The sequence below is a fragment of the Chanodichthys erythropterus genome, chromosome 22 (genome assembly GCF_024489055.1).
Source record: "Chanodichthys erythropterus isolate Z2021 chromosome 22, ASM2448905v1, whole genome shotgun sequence".
Lineage (NCBI taxonomy): Eukaryota > Metazoa > Chordata > Actinopteri > Cypriniformes > Xenocyprididae > Chanodichthys > Chanodichthys erythropterus.
The window spans coordinates 36,962,313-36,980,792 of record NC_090242.1 but is presented as its reverse complement, the minus strand read 5'-3'; the positions used below and the strand labels follow the sequence as shown (position 1 = coordinate 36,980,792).

The window sequence follows — 18,480 nt, the reverse complement described above, 5'->3', positions numbered from 1 at the left end:
GATAAATAGAGATTATTTATGTATATAAATAAGTTAATTGAACCTTCAGTATTATTATAGTAGCACCAGCTGACTCTCATGTGTAGTTTACAGCATTACTGGAGAGATTTTTTTCCATGTACTGAAACTGAAATACTACATCCAAAATAATCAATATCGAATCGAAAGCATGTGAATAATAATTGAATCGAATTGTGAAAATTGTGTCAGTACCCAGCCCTACAAGTAACGTGAATTATGTGATCACGTCACTTTTCTGATGTAACTGCAAATTACTTTCTAATAACACAAATGCATTAATTTACACCCAAAAAATGACTCTGTGCTTTAACTGTAAGATGTAAAAGCTCTTAGTTTGGGTGGATTTGCAGTGCAGGAACAATGAAAGCTTGATTCCACCATGGAATTAAATATAAAAAAGTTATCATCTCACAGTTTTCTCATAATTGTGAGATATAATCTTGCAATTGTGAGATAAAAATTCATAATTATGTGATAAAGGCCCGGTTTCACAGACAGGGCTTAGCCTAAGCCAGGATTAGGCCTTAGTTTAATTAGGATATTTAAGTAGCTTATAAACTTTCACTAGAAAAAAACATTACTGGTGCATCTTGAGACAAAACAATGACAGTACAGGTTTCTTTCAGATAAAACAGCTCAAACACACATTTTAGTCTAGGACGAGCGTAAGCCTTGTCTGTGAAACCAGGGGATAATGTCATAATTGTGAGATAGAAAGTCACAGTTAGCTTCGTAATGTTTTATTCTGTGGCAGAAACGAGCTTCCATAAGCAACATCTCAGTACGGTTATTCTCTGGTATCTCTGCGAGCAGCTGTGAGAAAACCGCAGATAACAGCACTGCCTCGGCCTGATAACAGACGGACACTCGCTTCAACTGCGCGTGTTTTCTGACCGTTTGTCATGTTGTTGTGAGCAGGACTACAAGCCAATGAAAAGTTCAGGAAAGCATTAAAGTCCGTGTGAAATATCTGGTTCCAGTAGGGCAGGATCTTATACCGAATTAATTGAACGCTGGGCATTATCACATGAGGATTGAGACGCTTTTGTCTCTCATTTATATCTCGTTCTTCCTCACTCAGTTTGTATCTTCAGCTGTGTGACACGCATAACTCCAAGATTACTTCATTTAGATGCGCACAAATATTGCATTACGGTGGATATTAATGTGTTTTCGAAGTGATCAGAATTGGAGGAGTCTCATTTCAGATCATGTGGGAAAATCTGGTCCCGTGTGTTTTTTGTGCAACACTATCGCATCTCTTCTGTCTTTAGAGAAATATGCATTGAGGAATCAGGTCAAATAATCGGCTTTCTGACGTCACGCCGCATGAGCGTCACATCTGAGTGATCAGAAAGGGTCGTTCCTAAACAACAGACGATTCGATTAGAGTGAACGGTGTGTGTGAAAGTCTGAATTAAACCCTCGAGTTTGTTTAACAAGATGTTTATTTTTAAGGGAGTTAAAGCAGGATGGGTTCTGATTGGCTGTCAGTGTTTTTATCCTTCATCAGCTGGAGAAAACATCATTCTGAAAGTGATATCCTTCCTCTGTGCTGTTGTCATTATAGCTGTGCTGCGGACTCTGATTTTCTTTCACATTTAGAAGGATTTTTACCATATATCTTCTCTTCATATATTTCTTAAACTAACAGGCCTATAGGAGTCTTTAGTTTAACAGCAGCTTTCATGGAAACACGTCGTTAACTTCTGTCCTTCAAGGAAAAACCCAAGAGAGCAGTGACTGTCAATCACACGATTAAATCACGCTCTAATAAAATGTACACGCTCTGATGTTTCAGTTCCTGTTTCTGAGAGTCCAGATTGTCGGTGATTCACGCCGTCCTCAGTGTTTTTAAATACGGCTCCACACACTCCGCTTGAGCCGCGGCTGCGGAGCAAACTCCTACTGTGTGTTTTCTCAGATCTTTTGATCTAATGGGCTCACGCAATTTACAAATGAACGCGACTGGAGAATCCGCTTTCGTTTCTGCTCTAGCAGCCACTAATAGTGTGTGTTAGAAATCAGGAATGGCGAGAAAACATTGTGCTTGGTATGTTTTTCATCTTCAAACCAAACTTGGGTCTTCAGTCAACAGCTTTAATGATCCCATAATGTTTAGGCGTTAGGTCAGTAGTGGGTCTTTTAGAGGCTGTTCAAACACATGACCACATGAGCGTCTACACTATGAAAGAAATCCGGTCGAATGCGTTTGACTACCTCTGGAAGTGGTTGAAAGTTCAAAACGTTTTACACCACGTTTACACCTGGATTTAGTGTCGTCCACTTGTGATCCGATCGACCAAAACATCTCAGCTGTAAACGGCCTCTGAAATTACTGAAAAACATCAGCAGCCTCCATTAATGCTCCTGCATCCGGATCATCTCGGTCCGTGTTCTTCTCATGATCCGATCGCTCTGTGTCTGCGACACTCCCTGAAGTCTCGTTACAGTCGTTGTAAAGCTTCACTGACCGTCAGAAGGTCACGACCCCACAGAGCACCTGATGACCAGTTCTACAGTACTGTAACACACACTGATCTGCTGCACTTTACCTTTCCTACATGTGCTTTTTAGCTGCAGGGTGTGAGTGTGTGTTGTGTAAGTGTTGTGCACGCGAGTGTGTGAAATGAGAGCAGCAGTAGTCGTCACAGTAGTATCAGCCCCTCAGCGCAGCGCTCGGGTCAGGTCAGAGTTCAGCAGGATGTTCGCAGCTCTTTATCACACAAACACAGATAGAGATCAGGGCGTCGAGATCCAAAACACCTTCAGACGTCACTGTGACTGTGTGCTTCACTCAGCATCTTCTGAAGATCATTATTCACGGATAATTATTCCCTCAAATTTGCATTTGCAACAACTTTACTCATATTTCACCAGGTTGACACTGTTAAAAACTCTTTTATGTTGTTGTTTTCAGCCCCGGTAAACAATCTGATAAACATCTCCTGCAGTTCCAAAGATGAAAGAAAGTCATGTGGGTTTGAAAGGACAGCATGAGATTTTTTTCATTTTGATGAACAGGGAATAACCTGAAAATAGTATATTACTGTTAAAGATAAAGGATGTGGTGATTGTTTGCTGAGTTTTGCTTTTCAAATTAGTTTTTGAAAAGCTTTTTATTTTCACTTTTGAACTTGAATGCTGTTTTCCCCAGAAAGTGTGTTTTAAAGTAAAGACTGTGCCTGTTTTTCTCCAGGTGAAACTTGGATGGCTTTGACAGCGCTCGTTACCATGGAGACGTCACATGTGAACGGCGACGCCCGGTCAGAGAAACAGGCCAGTGGCGCCGCCCTGCAGGTTCATCTGTACTGCTGCAGAGACGAACCGAGTGCGCTGTCGTATCCGCCCGGAGAATACGTGGCAGAAGAGATCTGCATAAGCGCAGCCAAGGAGTGCGGTGAGTGACGGCTGCGCGATTATGACCAGATTCGCGTGTGTGTGTGTGTGTGTGTGTGTGTGTGCGCGCAGACTCAAGCGGTTGCACTTCATTTCCTCATTAAACCATAATGAAGTTAATCATGTATAACTGCTGGTATTTTGCATGTGCAGAAACGGTTTAGCATGAAAGAGTGTTTCAGGAGTAATTCAGAGCGAGGCGTCTCCTCTCGAGCGCTTAACAGATGCTGTTAGGGATAAAGATCTGATCACATGAGCCAGATTTCACGGGTAAAAGGTTAAATCAGTGATGCAGCGATGTATGAAGTCACTTTCAAACCAAGCATCTTCTTCTCTGTCAACACGGTGAATTCGCACAAACCTGCATGAGAGAAATCTTTCGCCCGATTCACGATCGTGTGGATTGCTATTGAAATGACTGGATTTCAACAAGAAACTCATGCGACTTTGCCTCAGCAGAGGCTGTGATTGGATAACTGCACTAAAACCAGTGGACCAATCACATCACAGCATCTCAAATGTTGGTTTGGTGGTTCTGAAACGTCTGAGTCAAAGTCTGTCATCAGAATGATTTGGTTTAATTCCTCCAAAAGCGTCTCACACGATTGTGTTCCCAAACACCAGCATCCGAACGCAAGATCACATGACCGCGTTTACTGTGTTTCATCTAGGGCTGCAACAACGAATCGATAAAATCGATAAAATTCGATTATTAAAAGAGTTGGCAACGAATTTAATTATCGATTCGTTGTGTCGCGCGACTATTACGCCTCTCAATGAGACGCGGAGATGTTTGAGTATAAAAACGCGCGGTTGAGCGAGAAGCAGAGCGGAGCATAAATAAATAAATAAATAGCAGAGCGGAGGTAGAGGAAAGACCATCGGAGAGACCCGTGACGTTGTTCTGAACAGGCGTGCCGTTGTCAGGACCCCTGCAGTTTTGAAAAGACAGAAATCGACCCCAGCACTTTTGACATAGGCTGCTTCAATCAGTCACACTATATCATCTTTTAGCTTTGGATATTTTCTTTCAAATGAGACCATTTTCACGTTTTTTCACACTTTCGTTCATAAATGATCAACTGTTTTGTTGCGAATGTAAAGAACAGGAAATGCGCTTCGAACAGAGAAACACGCGATCTCCAAACAATCGATCAAAGCGTGCTAGCGTTTTAGGACAGGTCGATGGTATATAAATCATGCCCGAATGTCAATCAAGCCAAACCGTCCATTCATAAACCGAGAATTTGACCACTTGACAAGGTAAGGAGGCTGATCTCTCAGGTTGACGCGCGAGCTGGCTTGACTGAAGTTTTCTTGTGGATTTAAGGTTTATGGACTGCTTTGATTTTGGTGATTACATCTAGAAAGATAAAAGCATTGATGGCATCTATAAAATAGATATCTGAAAGCGAAACAAAAGTGATATTGCCTCGTCCAGTGAGGAGGACGCACGAGAGGAGACCTGCGCGTTTAATTGGTATGTGTGTACTGTAATACTGCATTTACAATGCTTATCAGTGGCGTACATTTCGATTGCGAATGTGAAAATCCAAAAGACCATGACTAAAACTAAATCAAAATTTGCTGTCAAAATTAACACTGATCTGTTGTCATGTATTTATTCTGTGCTTTGTCCCATATCGGTTATTGTTGTTGTACTTTTTAAAATTCATTTTAAAGTTTTTTTATAGCACTTGGTCATCTTAAGCTAAACAAAATTGTACATCTTTTTGTGCAATAAAAAAAAAAAAAAAGCCCTATATATTTGGCAGATGTAAAGCATACATGTGTATGTTTTTTGTGTTAGTCCATTTGTTTTTTATTACTTTAACAGCTCAGGGATGTTAAAAGAGCAACCTGTTTTTGCACGTTCTGAGGATTTTTTTGCACTGTGAATTTGCACTGTCATTTCTGTTTTTGAATAAAAGGTTGGAAATTAATGTTTTTTCCCTCCGATTCATTGATTAATCGTAAAAATAATCGACAGATTAATCGATTATTGAAATAATCGTTAGTTGCAGCCCTAGTTTCATCAACTCATTTATGATGACTCGCATTTTTATTACTGATATTTTGCGCCATTTTCCCAGGAAGTAATGATTTTGTTCTCTTGAACACATGGGATGAAACGCTGCTTTATTCGCAGATGTTTTAAGCCATATTGCAATTGTGCGCAGAATTTAAATTTGCAATGGATGGAAACACAGCTGGTGCTACTGTTATATTCTTATATTCTTCGCATTTCGGCACAAACAGACTTTTACGATATGGACTCGACAGTAATGCAACGACATGTGAGTAACTGTGTTAATTATTGTTCTGTGTTATATATGTTCTTTGTCCGTGTGTCAGTAAATCTAACCAGTGACTAAACGCTCAACTTCATGGTGATTAAATTATATATATAAAGAACGCTCTCTTTACAATCGCTAGAGCTGTCAATCAAAGTTTATCAGTGGCTGAGTTCTGGACTCACGCCAAAACTCAAGTTTTAACGACTCTCTTATTTACATTGCATTTGCACTGTTAGTTATGATGAAAGCATTAGTTAGTGTGCAGAAATTGAGTTTCAGTGACGAGATCACTGCTTTCATGAGCTCAACAACTGCAACCTTTCAGGCCACGATCTAAATATAATGCAGCACTTTTCCTATTAAGTTAACCTTGAGAGCTGTAATAGTAAAAATGTGCTAAAAGTTTGAGAGAGTAATACTTAACCATTTCATACGCAAAGATGTCAGCCAATCACAGCAGTGGGCGTTTACACTGAAGTCTCAGAGACACGCGTTCAAATCTGAGGCTAAAACCAGGGTAGAAAAATGCCTTTTATTTCTAAATTATGTCCATTTTTGATGTAAAAAGCATACTAACATTATAAGTGCACCCCAGGAAACATTATAGAACAATAAAACAACGCAGTTCACGACCCCTTTAAACCGCCAACGCTTCACATGCACGCGTATCAAGAACATTATCAGTGCGTGATAACTTAAATTACATAACGCCAGTAACATGTTAGCGTGTTCAGAGGGGTGAATGCATGTTACTGCAAAACTGTGGCTAGAGTGTTAATGTAGGCTGGTAAACTTCCTGTTCCCACTCTTACCACTTCCTGTTTACCCATCTTCAGGGTTTAAGTAAGTGTGTGAATGACACACCCTGAACTACTTCCTCTTTTCATTCACTTCCCTCTTTAAAGCTGCGGCTCTGTCCTCATCACAAACACAGTCAGTGTGTTGACAGTTCAAAGGTCACTCAAGATGTTTGATCTGAATGTGTGGCAGGTGTCAGTCCCACGTACTGCAGTCTGTTTGGACTCATGAGAGAGCGAGACCGCGTGTGGCTTCCGCCCAATCACATCTTCAAGATGGAACCCTCGGCCGATGAGACGCTGCTGTTCAGGATCAGGTGAGGATCAGCTTCAGCAGTGGTCAGCCTGCGCTCATCAGCTCCATCCTAATCCTCTCCGTCTGCAGGTTTTATTTTCCAGGCTGGTACGGCAGCGGCTCAAACTCCGCCCGCAGGTACGGGGTCACCAAGAATACAGAGGCACCTGTGCTCGATGACATCACAACGGCCTACCTGTTTGCACAGGTGAGGAGAATCCAGATCCACGGCACTGATTTTACAACCGATAGTTTTATTTCATCCTTATTGTGTTTTTCCACTTTCATAGCACTCATTCAATTAATTAGACAATACAACAATAATTATTGTCATAATAATATAATGCATGATATAAAATCATGACGAGTGATATTTTACCAGTTTTCTCACGAGAAGCAACGCTTCTTATCGTCACACGTGATTTGTTGTGTCATGTGTAGATTTCCATCTGTAAGCAGTTTTATCTTGTCTGTCCGTCTCTCAGTGGAGGTCAGATTTTCTGAGTGGCGCGGTCAGCGTTCCCATCAGCCTGGAGTTTCAGGAAGAGTGTTTGGGATTGGCTGTTCTTGATATGATGCGTTTGGCCAAAGAAAAAGCCAAGTCACCTGTTGACATCTACAACCACAACAGGTGAGAGCTCATTCATGACCTTTGACCTGCCACTTCCTTGCAGAGTCTGATGGACTAAACTAAACTCTGCTGTCTTCTTGGTTGATTTGCAGTTACAAGTCGTTCCTCCCGAAGAACATGCGAGTGCACATTCAGAATCAGCACTTTGTGACCCGGAAGCGGATCCGCTTCCGATTCAGGAAGTTCATTCATCAGTTCGGTGCCTGTAAAGCCACGCCGCGAGACCTGAAGCTCAAATACGTGGTCAGTCTGGAGACGCTGCAGTCGGCCTTCTACACTGAACGATTTCACGTCAATGAGCCGTCCACAGGGAACGTCACCATCGTCATCAGCGGAAACCATGGGATCCGGTGGTCCCGAGGAAAAGAGGCGAGAGACCGAGAGGTATGGACATGTGTTTATGAGCAGGTTTGAGCTTGGCTGGGCTTGTGACGTATTTAGCAGACACCTTTATCCAAATCAAGTTGCACAATTATTCTAAATTATGGGATTACAGCATAATGCTCCAGTTGCATCAAATGTAAATGGTCCAAATGAAGAAGCCATTTTTGCTGTGGCTCCTGGGGAGGAATTGGGGGTTTGGGTTATTTTGTTCATTAACTGTTATTAGTATACCATTCATGGGTTTATCTCGCCCAGAAGTGTAAATATTGAGCCTCCCAGACACCATCTAAACACTGAGAGCTTCCGCTCAGATCCGCCAATCACTTTCTGATCAACCTATGGCGAGAGTTTGGGGCGTGGCTACTGTAGCAGGCTGGGGTTTGGGGCGTGGCTACTGTAGCAGGAGGGTAGTTTGGGGGCGTGGCTACTGTAGCAGGAGGAGGGTTTGGGGCGTGGTTACTGTAGCAGGAGTCGGGTTTGGGGCGTGGCTACTGTAGCAGGAGGGTAGTTTGGGGCGTGGCTACTGTAGCAGGAGGAGGGTTTGGGGCGTGGTTACTGTAGCAGGAGGATAGTTTGGGGCGTGGCAACTGTAGCAGGAGGTAGTTTGGGGGCGTGGCTACTGTAGCAGGAGGAGAGTTTGGGGCGTGGTTACTGTAGCAGGAGGATAGTTTGGGGCGTGGCAACTGTAGCAGGATGTAGTTTGGGGGCGTGGCTACTGTAGCAGGAGGAGAGTTTGGGGCGTGGTTACTGTAGCAGGAGTCGGGTTTGGGGCATGGCTACTGTAGCAGGAGGGTAGTTTGGGGGCGTGGCAACTGTAGCAGGAGGTAGTTTGGGGGCGTGGCTACTGTAGCAGGAGGAGGGTAGTTTGGGGCGTGGTTACTGTAGCAGGAGTCGGGTTTGGGGCGTGGCTACTGTAGCAGGAGTCGGGTTTGGGGCGTGGCTACTGTAGCAGGAGGAGGGTTTGGGGCGTGGCTATGACTGACGTGTTACATTGGAAAAGACATTCAGCTTCTGTTGCAAAAGTGCAAGCCAAATTTTGCAACATTTAGACCTTCATAGATTAAACGGGTCATGAACACGTCAGAGCGAACAAGGCTTTCAACACCACACAGCATCATCATGCACCCGTTGAGAAAGACAAAAGTACCAGTTTATAATGTTTACTTTGTGTTCAATGTAGACAGACTCAAACAGTTGTGCAGATACGCTGGAAGGGTTTATTAGAAGCGAGGCGCTCACATTCACTCTAGACGGGGTTAGTCTAATCAATCTCCTACTCATGACAATTTATTTGTTATTTTATTACTGACTGTTTACTTGACTTTAATAATGTTGGATAATACGTTAATGTTTGATAATTAGTTAATAATTAGTTAGGCTAGTAGTTTTTGCGTTGGTATTGGAATCGAGCATTGTGAAATTTCATACTCTGAACTGAAGGCGGAGCGCTTCACTGTGATTATCTGTTTCTCCCGGTTCAGGATCTGCAGGTTTACTGCGATTTCTCTGACGTCATCGACATCAGTATAAAGCAGGGGACTAAAGACGGATCGGTCGAGAACCGAATCGTCTCAATAAACAGACAGGACAGTCAGACGCTGGTAAGGTACACTCGCACAGCATTATGGTCCGTCCTCACATCAGCCGGTGTCTGGAGTGTCTGTCTGTGTCTCTCCACAGGAGCTGGAGTTTCATTCTCTGAGCGAGGCGCTGTCCTTCGTGTCTTTGATCGACGGCTACTACAGACTCACTACAGATGCGCATCATTACCTGTGTAAGGAGGTGGCGCCCCCTAGACTGCTGGAGGCCATTCAGATCAACTGCCACGGGCCCGTGTCGTGAGTTCAGATTCACACATTCACACACATGTATATAGGGCCCTATTATTTTAAAAACTGAATTTGGGAAAAAATAAAACATTTTATGGCCATATATGTATATATACACACACACACACACACAGCCTTTAGAAATGAGTTGTTTTCTTCACTCAGGACGGAGTTTGCCATCAGCCGCTTGCGACGATGTGAAAACCAGCGGGGCGTTTATATCCTGAGGTGCAGCCCTAAAGATTATGACCGTTACTTCCTGTCCTTCGTCGTGGAGGTGAGTGTTTGTTTATGTGGATCAGATCATGGTTTAAGGCTTGAGTCTCGATCAATCCACCGCAGTTTATTTACACACTAAATTTACACTCTTCTGTGTGTGTGTTTGTAGTACGAGGGTCAGCTGGAGTTCAAACACTGTCTGGTCGTTCGCTCTCATTCTGGCGAGTTTGTGCTGAACGGAGCCAAATGCAGTTTTGCCAGTCTGGGTGAATTACTGCAGCGCTACCAGAAGGAGGCGCTGCGCTCCGACAGACACGTGTTCCAGCTGAGCCGCTGCTGTCCGCCGCGGAGCAAAGGTGAGAGACGCCGCGCCGCAGACGCCTGACTGTAGTCTGAGCGTGAAGTGACGAGTGTGTTTGTGTCCAACTCTAGATAAATCCAACCTGCTGATGTGCAGGAACCAGACCTCTGACGCGCGTCTCTCACCTTCTGAGTTCAAACACGTCAACCAGATGATCTTCCACAAGATCCATAAGGAAGATCTGGAGACTGTGAGTCTGGACACACACACACACTCGGGTTGATGATCACAACAAAAATCAGAATCACAATTAAAGCACGTTTCGCAGTAGACTGCATTTTATGAAAGTTAAGGAATGGAATAGAATGTGGAATACTAGTTTAATCTCGATTATTGTGTTTTCATAATCATTGGAATCAAAGATGGAAATCTGATTAATTGCACATCCCTAATGCACACATTGCGATCAAACATCTTGTATTACTGACTTTCTCTTTCTCAGTAAGCGCGCAGATCACTTTGTGTTCTCATCGTACCTTTGTCTGTTACTCAGCTAACATTCTCAGAACGTTCTTCCAGTAACATTAATATAACATTTGTTTAAAGTTATCTGGTCTTTAATAATGTTCTCAAAATGTTGGCACAAAAACATTAATTATCCATCGATCATGGAACGTTTTTCGGAAATATTTTACACCGGGTCTACACCGGATGCGTGAAGAAAATTGAACCCATTATAATCAGTGATATGGTCTACACTGAACGCGGCACGATACGTTATTCCCGTCAGTAAACGACTATTTCTAAGACTAAGGACTATTTCTGACGTAGTCCAAGTGCTTTGCAATGGTCGGTTTGTCGCATTCAGTGTAGACAGCTTTCAGACAGCGACACAACAGTCACGTCTGGTGTAGACACGGTGTTAGTTGGAAGTTCGTCTAACATTTTTTAAATGTTACTACTTGTTATAGAGAACATTCAGAAATAACTTAATGGGAACGTTAGCAAAACGTCCTCTGAGCATTATTTTGTTAGCTGGGATTCAGTGTGATGACGTTACTGTATTTTCTTGACTTTCATACGTTCAGAGGGAGAGTTTGGGTCAGGGAACTTTCACGCAGGTCTTCCGCGGCGTCCGGCGAGAGCTCGGTGATTACGGCGAGATCCACAAGATGGACGTTGTGCTGAAAGTTCTGGATAAGAGCCACCGCAACTACACAGAGGTATTGTGGGAAAAACCGAAGGGTCTTTGTCCCTGTTTTGATGAGTTTGAGCCATACGGGACATGACGGTTTTCCATTTCTGTGACAGTCGTTCTTTGAGTCGGCGAGCATGATGAGCCAGCTATCCCACAAACACTTGCTGCTGAACTACGGCGTGTGTGTGTGTGCAGAAGAGCGTGAGTATCTCACACACACAAACACACACACAGGTGTTTTATGAGGTCTGTAAGTGCGTGTGTGTGTCTTCCAGACATCATGGTGCAGGAGTATGTGCGCTTCGGCTCTCTGGACACGTACCTGAAGCGCAACCGCAACACCATCAACATCACCTGGAAACTGGAGGCAGTGAAGCAGCTGGCCTGGGCGCTGCACCACCTGGTGAGAGTCAGAATCACTGCAGCCCTAACCCTAACCAACCAGACATCAACATGTGCTTCTGATCCGCAGGAGGAGAAGAACCTGATCCACGGAAACGTCTGCGCCAGGAACGTTCTGGTGACCCGAGAGGAAGACCGAAAGACGGGAACGCCTCCGTTTATCAAACTCAGCGACCCGGGGATCAGCATCACTGTCCAGCCCAGAGAATGTGAGTTAAGTTTGTGCTAGTTAGTGTTTCACAGACAACACTTCATCTTTCAGTAGGGATCGATTTATTACACGCAGCCGCTTCTATAAACGCATGACGCTTGTTCATTTAACTTTCATTCACTTGTCTCCTCACAATGTTCTGTCCGCAGTTCTGCTAGACCGTATCCCGTGGGTTCCTCCGGAGTGCGTGAAGGACAGCAAGAACTTGAGTTTGGCAGCGGATAAGTGGAGTTTCGGCACCACACTGTGGGAGATCTACTGCAGCGGAGAACATCCACTCGCTGCCTATGACGCCTGCAAGGTGAAGCAGACGGCCGAAGCGTCTCTGTGTGCCGCGTGTCGTTGAATGGAGTTAATGCTCTTGTTTGTCCTGCAGAAGCTGCTGTTTTATGAGGACAAGCACCAGCTTCCGGCTCCTAAATGGACTGAACTGGCCAGTGTGATCAACAGCTGCATGGATTACGAGCCGCTGCACCGACCCTCGTTCAGAGCAGTCATCCGAGACCTCAACAGCCTCTTCACCCCAGGTGAGCGCTAATCACACACGCCGCAGCATGAGACGCTAGCGCAGTCCATCACACCTCTGTCTTCTGTGTTCCTCAGACTACGAGCTGTTGGTGGAGAGCGAGACGCTTCCCAACAGGAATCGGCCTTTAGGTTTCGCTGGAGCCTTTGAGAATCGGGATCCCACTCAGTTTGAGGCCAGACACCTGATCTTCCTCCAGCTGCTGGGGAAGGTGAGCCATCATCATCATCATCATCACTCACCTTTACAATTTCAGCCCTCGTTACTCCCGTCTGTCTGTCCGTCTGCAGGGGAACTTCGGCAGCGTGGAGAAGTGCCGCTACGACCCGCTGCAGGACAACACGGGCGAGGTCGTCGCCGTCAAGAAGCTGCAGCACAGCACGGCTGAGCACCTGCGCGACTTCGAGCGGGAAATCGAGATCCTGCGATCGCTGCAGCACGAGAACATTGTCAGATACAAGGGCGTGTGTTACAGCGCAGGTGAGTGTCCGGACTAGAGCATGCTGGTCCTGAAGCGGTGACGCGCGTCTCTCTCTTGATTCCCTCTCTGTCTGTCTGTAGGTCGTAAGAACTTGCGGCTGGTCATGGAGTACCTGCCGTTTGGTAGTTTGAGAGATTATCTTTCGAAAAACAAAGAGCGTTTCGACCACATGAAGCTCCTGCTGTACGCATCTCAGATCTGCAAGGTAAGATTTCACACACTCACACACACATTAAAGATTTATCAAGAACATCTGTGAGCATGACGTGTGTTTGTTTAGGGGATGGACTACCTCGCATCGAAACGCTACGTCCATCGAGACCTGGCTACGCGAAACATTCTGGTGGAAAGTGAGTTTCGCGTCAAGATCGGAGACTTTGGCCTGACTAAAGTTCTTCCTCAGGATAAGGAGTATTACACGGTCCGTGAGCCGGGCGAAAGCCCCATATTCTGGTGAGCGGATTCACAAAGATTCATTCATCATCAGATATTTCTGAATTTGATTCAGCATTATTGGTGTCTTTTGTGTTGATGATGATGATGTGTTTGATGAAGGTACGCCCCGGAGTCTCTGACCGAGAGCAAGTTCAGCGTGGCGTCAGACATCTGGAGTTTTGGAGTCGTTCTCTATGAACTCTTTACATACAGTGACAAAAGCTGCAGCCCTCCAGCTGTAAGTGACGAGGATCTTCAAGTCTTGATGCTTATTTGTTTGTGATCATCTCATAAGCTGCGTTTCCACCGCAGGAACTTCCCCAGGAGCTAGGGACTTTAGGGTGGTACTCGGTGTGTTTCGACCACAGAAACTAGGGTCTAAATGAAGTTCTGTTTAAAAAATTCTCACTTAGAAAGTCCCTGCTCACGAGGTAGTACATTTTCAAAGTTTTTAGGCGCTGAACATGCTGATTGGTTGAGTTCACCACCATTTTTAAAAGCTTGTTGCGGTGTGTGCAGTAAGAGTTGTTTGCTATTCAAATCAACAGTGGAGTTTAAAAAATATGACCGATGGACTGACGATGAAGTTCAGGCTTTATTAAGCTTATATGCGGAGGACAAAATCTAGCGGGAACTGTAAAGTCACGCGCAGTCCAACATCACCGGACTTAATCTTCACGGTACTTTAGACGGATGGAAACGCAGACAGCAGCTGATTTGGGGGAAAAACTTTCTGGGACAAATTGTTCCGGGTAATTTCGGTGGAAAAGCAGCTATAATGTGAAAGTTAGCAGAAGACAGATCTATTTTAGGGACAATCAAAGTAAATCACCAGTGGTCACATTAACAGGGTCTATACTATACAAGACACAATGACACATACAATAGTCATAATAATACAGTGTGAAAACCACTTAATATTCAGTGCTATTATTGATCTGACTGCACTGACACTTTGGCCCCATTTACACTGCACGGTTCAAGTGACCCAATTCCGATTTTTTTCCTCCCATGTAGCACAGATCGGATATGAGTCACGACCGTGTAAGCAGGAAAAAAGCGCATGGATTTTCACAGATCGGTTTCAGGCCTCATTCATATGTGGTTATAAATCGGATATGAATCGGATACATGTGTTTGCGCCTGCAGTGTAAGCGGACAGATCGGATATTCCCCTGTAAATGCGACTCCTGCGTCATTGAAAAGTAAGGTTTTTTTAACATTTCACGGTACAGACATACCTATAACAAACGGAGCATCTCTAGTTGACTGGTAGGTTATTAATTTCATTTGTTTGTGTTAAATAAAAGACGATCTGACGTTGAAATCTGCTGCTCTTGAAATCCCACTGAGTGCTCGTTGCCGCTGTAGTCAGTGACGACGGCTCGTGCACAGACGCGCTCTTCAGTCCCGTTGTGGAGACTCTATTCGTTCCATTGAAACCACAAAATAAAAGCACACAAACTTGAAACTGCCCTTGATATACAATCACTGAAGAACGAATTGGTTTTAATGACAAAAGTATAGGATGGCGGGTTCGAGCCCATGAAGCTGTGAATATCTACCCGTCTCCGAGTATTATTCAATTCGCACGCATCCAGCGGAGCTGCACATGTCGTGAAGAATTTGTATTATTTTTATATAAGGATGTAACTATTGCATTAAAAGGGTTTCTGTATGAATTCATGTCAATAAATTAAGCTCAGTGTATCATTGAAATTGATTTGTGATGTCATATAGGCTATTTTTGGCACGCTTCGCCAAGTGCACTGTAAAAAGGAGATATCCGATACAGGTCACTTTTAAAAGAAATGTAAGCACGTCGTCCAAAAAAATCGGATATGGTCAAAAGATCGGATCTGTGCAGTGTAAATGCGGCCTTAGTCAGATGAGAAAACCTGAACTGATCTATATAATGACTCTATTGTCTTCTGTTAAGCTTCTTTACTGCTGAATTTGAGTTTGTCTCATATTTGATGAAGTTTCATCATTGATTTATTACTGTGAAGCTGCTTTGAAATGATCTGAACTCTGTAAAGAGTTGTAGAAATGAAGCTGACTGGATTGGAAACAAAGCCTAGCATAAGTGACGTGTCGTGGTGTTTCCGTTTCAGGTGTTTATGGAGCAGATGGGTGAGGACAAACAGGGTCAGATGATTGTTTATCACCTGATCGATCTGCTCAAGCGGAACTACCGTCTGCCACCTCCAGATGGGTGTCCTGCTGAGGTAAAGCCACCAGAACCTCAATCGAACACTTACAAATAAAGCCTCGATGAAGAACCTTTAACTTCCACAGAACCTTTCCTTTGCGCTAGAGCAGTGATCTCAGTTCCTGGAGGGCTCTTTAGATGATCAAGTTCTTTACATAAAAATTGTTCTTTTAAGAACTGATCACCGAAGGGTTCTGCGGGGAACCAATTATGGTTCTTCTAAGGCAGGCATGGGCAAACTCCATCCTGGCGGGCCGCTGTCCCTGCAGAGTTTAGCTCCAACCCTAATCTAACAAACCTGATCCAGCTAATCAAGGTCTTCAGGATTACAGGCAGGAGAGTTTTATCAGGGTTGCAGCTGAACTCTGCAGGACAGTGGCCCTCCAGGACCGGGTTTGGACACCCCTGTTCTAGGGCATCACTGCATACCCCATACCCCCCGTAACCAACCGGCCCAGAGCAGAGATACTTGACGCACGTCTCTCTTGCAGATTCACTCATTGATGAAGGAGTGTTGGGCGGCAGAACCGAGCGATCGGCCCACGTTCAAAGGTCTCGCTCATAGAGTTGATGCCATCCAGGACAGCAGGAGCGTCTGACGAGCAGGAGAACATCTAACGCTTGAATCACAGAGCTGTTCTGTGACTGCGGCCTTCAGTATCCTGTGGCCTTCCTTCAATGTTTCTTGTTTTTCCTCTGGAATTCTGGGATGCTGCATTTTCTTTTACTATCAGGGGTTTTCACAATTTCTTGCAGGTGTTTATGTTCATTTCTAATGACCATTCATTCAGTGGGAGTACAACACATTATAACCATGTTATTAAATAATTCATTTTTACTTTATTTTCAATTCAGTTTGTAAGTATTTGTATGTTGTTTTCTCTCCATTATTTCACGAATTGCAGTTTGAAAACCCCTGATTGAACTGAACTTTCTCTAGAAGATCAGAAACACTTCTGCTGTTTTAGAGGCAGAAGTTTGTGTCCAGTATGTGTCCAGATGTGTGCGGATGCAAGTGTTCATGGGAGATAGCCTATTAGACTGAAATGTCCTGCAGTGTGTCTTTGAAGGGCATGTGTACAGTAATTATGCATGCAGCCTCATATACATTTGTAATATTAGTACATTTACAGCTTGTGTGTCTGGTACTTCATCAGATCATCAGAGAGTTTGTGGTGCATCAGTTTGACGTCCTGAAGAGCGAAATACTGTGACAGTGTGTGTAAATCTCTAGTGAGAGTTTATCACTCGAGTGAGTTTATCACTAAAATATGCAAATCCTGTGAAAACATCACATCAGCACCTGCTGATAATCACCATATTTTTAGGATGTTTTTTTCTCCATGTACTCATTTCTGATTAGGGATGTCCCGAGCCGATCTCAAGGATCTGTATCTGGGCTGATTAAGCATGTTTTTAACTGATCGGTATTGACTATCCTAAACATGATCCTTTATTTTACGTCAGCTGTCACGCAGATGTCGTGCAGTAGGTGGCGGTGTGCAGCTTTAAGATGTTTCTGCCATTAAAAGGAAAAGAAGTTCAAACGTGCGTGTGTAAATGAGGTCCGTTCTAGCGCACATTCGAGGTTTCCATGTTTGGCATATTTGACGCGCACTTTTGTAACAAATCACTCATTAACTGTTTAATTTTATCCTAAGTCAGACTGAGAAGTTGTGTCCTAACGCACTGCGATCAAGAGTTCCTTCACTGAAAAGTGAAGCAAAAGCATTTCAATCGCCCTCTGGTGGCTGGCTGCAGTATAGGTCATTATCATTCATTTTTTTCCAAAGATGGTTTCAGTCATTTTAAGTATTTCTTAGCATGCCGATGCATGTTCAAGTGTTTGTTTTTCCATTAAGTTTGGTTTCAGCTAGTTGTTTGATGCTATAAAAATGGGGTGCAACATCATGATTGACAGCTGTGCAGGAGCGGGAGTGTGGGCGGGGCCTTGATACCGCGGCTCCACTACTGGCTCCGAATGATGTTATGGGAATGAGCGGTCCTGGAATATTTTGGCTTCATTTTTCTGCAGTGGAAGGAAGCAGAGACGCGACTGACATACTGGCATTCTGACGCCGCAAGCTTCATGCTTTCTAACCTTATCTCCAGTTTTTTTTTTTGTTGTTGTGGCAATTATTATGCTTATTGTAAATATAAAATACAAGAATTTTATTTCAGTGGTCCCATATTCATTTTCAATGTTAGGGTTAGAGATTTTAGCTGCACAACAGAGAGGAAACCTTCCAGATCATTTCATCATTTAATCTCAATCCTCTCACTGGATCTTTCTCTCATTTCTCCTACATGGGCTTTTACTGAATCAGTGAGAATGCACTAAATGACTGTTTTTATAATAATTATTATTGCGTTTATTTTAAAATAAATATATCACTCCTTATGTGTGATATTTTTGTGAGGTACACTGGTGTACTGAAGTTAAACAAATGTCCCAAAGAAACAAAAGTGATGTCTACTTTTCTTAATATAAGATCAAGTTAATAAAACCATTTTGCAAATAACTTGTATTTGTCGTCAGTGCTTGAGGATTTAGTTTTGATTTGAGAACTGAAATCATTATGATCCCTGCCATCTCTAGAACACGTTTTATATGAATTTAGCAACATTCCAAGACTACACTAACAGATGAACATACAAAAATAATAAGTCTATTCTGAGTTAAATGAGAACGCACAAAAATCACGATCAATTTTAAAACGCGAGTTTAAAACATTCAACCGTTATTTTAAAACGCGGCAAGCGTGTCACGTGACACTTCGCAGTCACATATAGATTTGGTCTTTTTCTTCTTCTCTCGTTTTATTCATAATATTAAATGGAC

The 18,480-nt window shown here is 43.5% G+C and overlaps 1 protein-coding gene across 2 annotated transcripts; it reads left to right on the top strand.

The window, feature by feature from the left end:
- The first annotated feature begins 2,916 nt into the window (after positions 1-2,916).
- On the top strand, positions 2,917-18,152 carry jak2a (Janus kinase 2a). Of its 2 annotated transcripts, XM_067375052.1 has the most exons (25): positions 2,917-2,998; positions 3,221-3,421; positions 6,708-6,831; positions 6,900-7,017; positions 7,295-7,440; positions 7,533-7,824; positions 9,005-9,079; positions 9,306-9,425; positions 9,505-9,662; positions 9,819-9,930; positions 10,042-10,228; positions 10,305-10,423; positions 11,262-11,396; positions 11,485-11,572; positions 11,647-11,774; positions 11,844-11,982; positions 12,134-12,285; positions 12,361-12,511; positions 12,588-12,721; positions 12,801-12,990; positions 13,072-13,196; positions 13,272-13,444; positions 13,547-13,664; positions 15,541-15,654; positions 16,130-18,152. In XM_067375052.1, exons 1-25 carry the CDS (start codon positions 2,926-2,928, stop codon positions 16,235-16,237), a joined length of 3,480 nt encoding a protein of 1,159 aa, XP_067231153.1. In that variant the 5' UTR covers positions 2,917-2,925; the 3' UTR covers positions 16,238-18,152. The 2 variants fall into 2 exon arrangements, with proteins under 2 accessions (XP_067231153.1, XP_067231154.1); XM_067375053.1 differs by lacking the exon at positions 9,005-9,079.
- Positions 18,153-18,480: the final 328 nt, after the last annotated feature.

Bases quoted from the DNA above. Each gene is read 5' to 3' on its own strand.
- jak2a (XM_067375052.1), top strand. From the start codon at position 2,926: ATGTTGTTGTTTTCAGCCCCGGTAAACAATCTGATAAACATCTCCTGC. The intron at 3,422-6,707 runs GTGAGTGACGGC...AATGTGTGGCAG, and splicing joins AAGCGCAGCCAAGGAGTGCG to GTGTCAGTCCCACGTACTGC. The intron at 11,397-11,484 runs GTATTGTGGGAA...TTTCTGTGACAG, and splicing joins GCCACCGCAACTACACAGAG to TCGTTCTTTGAGTCGGCGAG.